Below are 6,000 nucleotides of genomic sequence, written 5' to 3'. Positions count from 1 at the left end.
CAGTTTTCTGCTTAACCAAGAACTATTTCCCCTCTGAATGCTCAAAGTCATGTTGATGTGCTATGTTGAAGTTTTACACTGACTAATAAATATGTCCAACTTGAAAAAAAGAGCATACTTTTTATGAAGTCCAGTTTATCAGTTTTTTCTTTTATGGACTATATCTTTTGTTGTCATGTCTAGGAAATCTTTGCCTCACCCCAGGCCATTTACCTTTGTTTTCTTTTCAAGTTTTACAATTTTAGGTTTTACGTTTATATCTATGATGCATTTCCCCATGCTGGGAAAAGGTTTATTTGATAATCCAATTTGCTTTAAAATGTTTTAAAGTCACATTCAACATGGGACTAACAGGAACATGAATAAGCACATTATGAACCCTCCACCACCTTGCAAAAAGCATATGAAAAACAAGAACAAGGTTAGAGAAATTCAAAACTAAGTTGCCTAACTTACGACAACACAAAGTTGTCTAAATGAGCCTATCATGAAGACTTAAGGAGGTTTCGTGTATGGTAATCAATCAAGTCTGCCTGCACCGCAGTTTGATCTCTGTTTAGTCGAATTGCTTCAGCAAACAGTGTTCTCCGCTTCTCCACACTGTCCACCAAGCGGTTCACCATCGGATAAGCAGTGAGTCTTTCCAGGGGTACAAAAACCTTTCCCATACTGTAAGGTTTGGGGGACTGCTCTGTTTGGGCTCCTTGAGCTTCTGTGAGGGTTGATCCATGCCGTTGGATGCATCTGCCTTCTGGAACCACTTGACCGCGCTTTTCTTCGGATCCAGAAGAAACCCGACTTTCATAAAGTCGACTGCTTTTAACACCTCGGCGCTCAGAACAAGCCGGAGGTATTCTTTTTGCTGTGAACTCGGGTATGAGGTTGTAAAAACAGCTTTATGAACATGTTCCTGTGGCTCTGAAATGCACGATTCAGTTGCCTTTGCTATGTTTTTCTGGAAGACCCCTATCTGGGTACAGTAGCCAACATGTTCAGCTCCTGCTGGTGGAGCCTCCATACCAGTAAACTCGATGCAGTAATTGTAGAGATTTGCCACATCCAAAGCCCACGTCTGAAACTGCATTCTGTTTCACTCAAATTTGTGATCTGGATTTCTAAAGGTTGATGCTGGAAACAGGGGATTGAATTCAGAGTTTGGTGTGCTGATGACAACCATACCCAGAGAAAAGTACCCAAATATGACTTCAGGAAACTTGGCCAGATCTTCAGAATCTAAGTATTCTATCAATTCAGTACATGTTATGAAGTCAAATCCAAGCAAACGAGAGTCTTTCTGTACAGCAGAAGCACAATACAAGGTTATAGTCAAATCTAGGTCCCAAGGAGCTAGATAATCCCCCACTGTTGGAGTCAACTTAGTCCCTTCCCATTGTAAGGAATTGGCAGCAATAATATCTATTCCAAGAAGATGTTCAGTGCAACTGTGGAATTTTAGCATCCATCTAAGTGTGGCATCACTGAAGCCCAAGTCTGCAACCTTCTTGGGTTGATGTTGATCCACTAAATTTTTAACAAAGTAGTATCTCTGTACAGTAGGTGGTTGAACTCAGTTACCTCCTTGCTGGGAACTTCTTCAAAATTACCATTAGCCATACTGTTGCATTGTTTGTTTTCTTCCATTTTGTTTCCAAGTTTCAAGTTTTGTTGAAACAGAAAAGCCAATGTGTCCTTCAAGCTCTATGAATCAGCAATGACTCAGCTCCAAAGGAGCACACCAGTGGGAAAGCAAAGCGCTGTGAACACTCTATGGTGCATTTTGAGTTAATTTTTGTATATGGTATAAGGTGTGGATCGAACTTCGTTTCTTTTGCATTTGAATAATAGCCTGAAAAGGCTATTCTTTTTGCCATTTAATTGCCCTTGCAACTTCACTGAAGCAATTGACCATATATGTGTGGGTCTGTTATCAAACTTTCTATTCTGTTCAATTGATCTATTTGTCTACCTCAATTTTTCCCCCCAACTGAATTACTCTAGTTTTATTGTAAGTATTGAAATCAGTTAATATAGTCCTCCAAATTTGTCTCTTTTCTTCGAAGTAATTTAGGCTCTTCTAGGTTCTTTGCATTTTCATTATAAATTTTAGAATTAGTTTGTTAATTTCTACAAAAAAAGACTGTTAGGATTTTGGATGGGATTGCTTTGACTCTATAGATCAAATTGGGAAGAACTGACTTCTTTTTTTTTTTTTTAAAGATTTTATTTATTTATTTGAGACAGAGAGAATGAGAGAGAGAGAGCACATGAGAGGGGGGAGGGTCAGAGGCAGAAGCAGGCTCCCTGCCAAGCAGGGAGCCCAATGCAGGACTCGCTCCAGGGACTCCAGGATCATGACCTGAGCCGAAGGCAGTCGCTTAACCAACTGAGCCACCCAGGCGCCTGGGAAGAACTGACTTCTTAATAATATTGACTGTTCTAAACTACGAACACAAAAAATTATCTTTTTTTTTTTTTTTTCACACCATACCTTTCCATGTATTTAAGGCCTCTTTAATTTCCCTCAGTAGTTTTCAGTGAGTAGGTCTTGCACATTTTTTGGTCAGACTTATTCCCAAGTATTTCAGATTTGTAATGTTATTGCATATAGAAGTACAACTGATTTTTGTACATTAACTTTGTGTCCTGCAACCTTGCTGAACTCATTTAGTTTTAGTAACTTTTTAGTAAATTCCATAGGATTTTCTACATGGGCAATAATGTCATCTGTAAATAGATAGTTTTACTTCTTACTTTCCAATCTTAATGCTTTTTGTTTTTCTTGTCTTGTTGCACTGGCTAGAAACTAGTACAGTGTTGAATAGAAGTGTTAAGACTGGATATCTTTGCCTTGTTTTTGATCCTAGGTGGAAAGTGCTCAGCCTCTCTCCATTAAAGTATGATGTTTAGCTATAGGTGTTTTGTAGATGCCCATTAGCATTTACTGACCCATGAAAATAGTATATCTGAGGTGAAGAAATTTGCTGAGTTAATTTTTTTCCTAAACCATGAATAAATGCTAGAATTTGTCAAAAAATTTTTTTACATCTACTGAGATGAGCATATAACTTGCTTTTATTTTTTGGTCTGTAAATACGGTGAACTATATTGCTTGATTTTTAATTTTTGAATAACAAATACCTTGCTTTCCTTGATAAAGCCCAATTAGTCATGACATATTTTTATCACCAGGTTTGAATTGATAACATTTTGTTAAGAATTTTTACGTCTAGGGGCGCCTGGGTGCCTCAGTTGGTTAGGCGACTGCCTTCGGCTCGGGTCATGATCCCGGAGTCCTGGGATCAAGTCCCGCATCGGGCTCCCGGCTCAGTGGGGAGCCTGCTTCTCCCTTTGACCCTCTCCCTCTCATGCTGTTTCTCTCTCTCTCTCTCTCTCATAAATAAATAAATAAAATCTTAAAAAAAAATAAAAGAATTTTTACGTCTAGGGGCGCCTGGGTGGCTCAGTTGTTAAGCATCTGCCTTCGGCTCAGGTCATGATCCCAGGGTCCTGGGATTGAGCCCCGCATCGGGCTCCCTGCTCGGCGGGAAGCCTGCTTCTCCCTCTCCCACTCCCCCTGCTTGTGTTCCCTCTCTCGCTGTGTCTCTTTCTGTCAAATAAATAAAATCTTTAAAAAAAAAAAAAAAGAATTTTTACGTCTATGTTCATCAGAGTTTTTGGTCTGTTTTTTTTTTTTTTTCTTGTAATTTCTTTGTTTGGTAATAGTATCAGGATAATGCTGGCTCATGGAATGGGTTGGGAAGTATTACCTTGTTATGGACTGAATTGTGTCCTCTCAAATTTTATATATTAAAGCCCTGACACTACTAGTACCTAGGAATGTGACTATATTTGGAGATAAGGTCTTTAAAGAGGTAATTAAGTTAAAATGAGGTCATTAAGGTGGGCTGTAATCCAATATAACTGGTGTCCTTATAAGAGGAAATTAGGACACAGACATGCACAGAGAAAAGACAATGTGAAGATACAGAGAGAAGATGATCACCTACAAGCCAAGGAGAGAGGCCTCAGAAGAAACCACTAACACTTTGGTCTCAGACTTGTAGCCTCCAGAATTATGAGAAAATAAATTTCTGTTGTTTAAGCCACCTAATCTGTGGTACTTTGTTGTAGAAGCTTTAGCAAATTAACACACACTTCATCAATTTTCTGGAAGAGTTTGTGTAGTATTTTCATTACGTTTTTCTTAAATTTTTAATAGAATTCACCACTGCAGTTATCTAGGCCTGAGGTTTTCTTTGTGAGAAGTTATTCAATTCAAATGGAATAACAATTCAATTTCTTGGGCGCCTGGGTGGCTCAGTTGGTTAGGCGACTGCCTTCAGCTCGGGTCATGGTCCTGGAGTCCCGGGATCGAGTCCCGCATCGGGCTCCCTGCTCGGCGGGGAGCCTGCTTCTCCATCTGACCCTTCCCCCTCTCATGTGCTCTCTGTCTCTCTCATTCTCTCTGTCTCAAATAAATAAATAAAATCTTTAAAAAAAAAAAAAACAATTTCTTTAACAGACATAGGCTGTTCAGGTTATCTGTTTCTTCTCAAGTGAACTTTGGTAGTTGATGTCCTTTTTTTTTTTTTTTTAAGATTTTATTTATTTATTTGACAGAGAGAGACATAGCAAGAAAAGGAACACAGCAGGGGGAGTGGGAGAGGGAGAAGCAGGCTTCCCGTGGAGGAGGGAGCCTGTTGCGGGACTCGATCCCAGGACTTGGGATCATGACCTGAGCTGAAGGCAGATGCTTAACGACTGAGCCACCCAGGCGCCCCTGGTAGTTGATGTCTTTAAGAAACATCCTTTTCATATAAGTTGTAGAATTTATTGCCAAAATGATGTTCATGTTATTCCCTTATGATTCTTTTAATATCTGTAGGATCTGTATTTATGTCAACTCTGTCATTCCTGATATTGGCAATTTGTGTCTTGTTTCTTTTTTCTCTAATCAGTCTGGCTACAGGATTATCAATTTTATTGATTTCTCAAAGAATTACCGTCGGTTTCACTGACTTTCTTTTTTCTTTTTCTGTTTTCTAATTCATTGATTTCTGCTCTAATCTTTATTATTGTCTTTTTTGTTAGTTTTTTTTTTAGTTTTGAAACAGTTTCTAATTAACATGTTAACATATGTTACATGGAACATAGTAACATCTGTTACATATGTATCATAGAGAAACTTTTTTTTTTTTTTTTTTTGAGAGAGAGAGAAATGGAGAAGGGGCAGAGGGAGAGGAAGAGAATCTTAAGCAGGCTCCATGCCCAGTGCAAAGCCCAACACAGGGCTTGATCTCACGACCCCGAGATCATGACCTGAGCCGAAATCAAGAGTTGGGTGCTTAACCTACTGAGCCACTGAAAACTTTTTCTAATGTAGGTGTTCAGTGCTATTAATCTCTCTTTAAGAGCTGCTTTAGATGCTCTTTTTGCTTTCACTTTTGATTCATTTTTTGACCCTTTTGGCCAGAGAACACACTTTACATGACTTGAATCTTGTTACATTTATTGATACATGTTTTATGACCACAAATATTGTCAGTTTTGGTAAGTGTTCTTTGTGTACTTGGAAAGAATTTGTATCTTGTTGTTGGTGAAAATATTCTATGTCAATCTGGTCAAGTTGGTTGATGGTATTGTCCAAGTCCTCTATGTCTCTATTGATTTCCTATTTACTCTTTCAATTATTGAGAAAGGAGTTCTTTTCTTACTAGAGGCTTTGTCTCTTTCTCATTGATTCCATCAGTTTTTATTTCATGAATTTGGAAGCATAGGATGTTAATGTGAGAAACTCAGGAAAAGTTTTGGGGTCATTTAAGAAGACAAGTTATGGATAGGTAAATGATAAACCTCAGGATTGTTTTACTGGAGTTTAGGAAACATCTGGCCCTACAGGGTAGCTCTAACTAGAGTGATTTATTTTTAGATTTTGCAGCCCAGAGATTAATCGCTCCATCTAGGTTACAGTATCTATTTTAATCAAATTATAACTCATCA

General features: G+C 38.5%; 1 protein-coding gene across 1 annotated transcript; it reads right to left on the bottom strand.

Annotated features, from left to right (window-relative positions):
- Nucleotides 1–485: 485 nt before the first annotated feature.
- Nucleotides 486–1,641, bottom strand: LOC110580820 (small RNA 2'-O-methyltransferase-like). Its single transcript, XM_021690469.1, is given in 3 exon segments — nucleotides 486–730; nucleotides 733–1,563; nucleotides 1,566–1,641. Coding segments are annotated over 3 exon segments (1,152 nt in total).
- Nucleotides 1,642–6,000: the final 4,359 nt, after the last annotated feature.

This window comes from Neomonachus schauinslandi, chromosome 5 (assembly GCF_002201575.2).
Source record: "Neomonachus schauinslandi chromosome 5, ASM220157v2, whole genome shotgun sequence".
Classification (NCBI taxonomy): Eukaryota; Metazoa; Chordata; class Mammalia; order Carnivora; family Phocidae; genus Neomonachus; species Neomonachus schauinslandi.
Note: the sequence above shows the minus strand (reverse complement) of the source record. Positions and strands in the feature narration are given on the sequence as shown.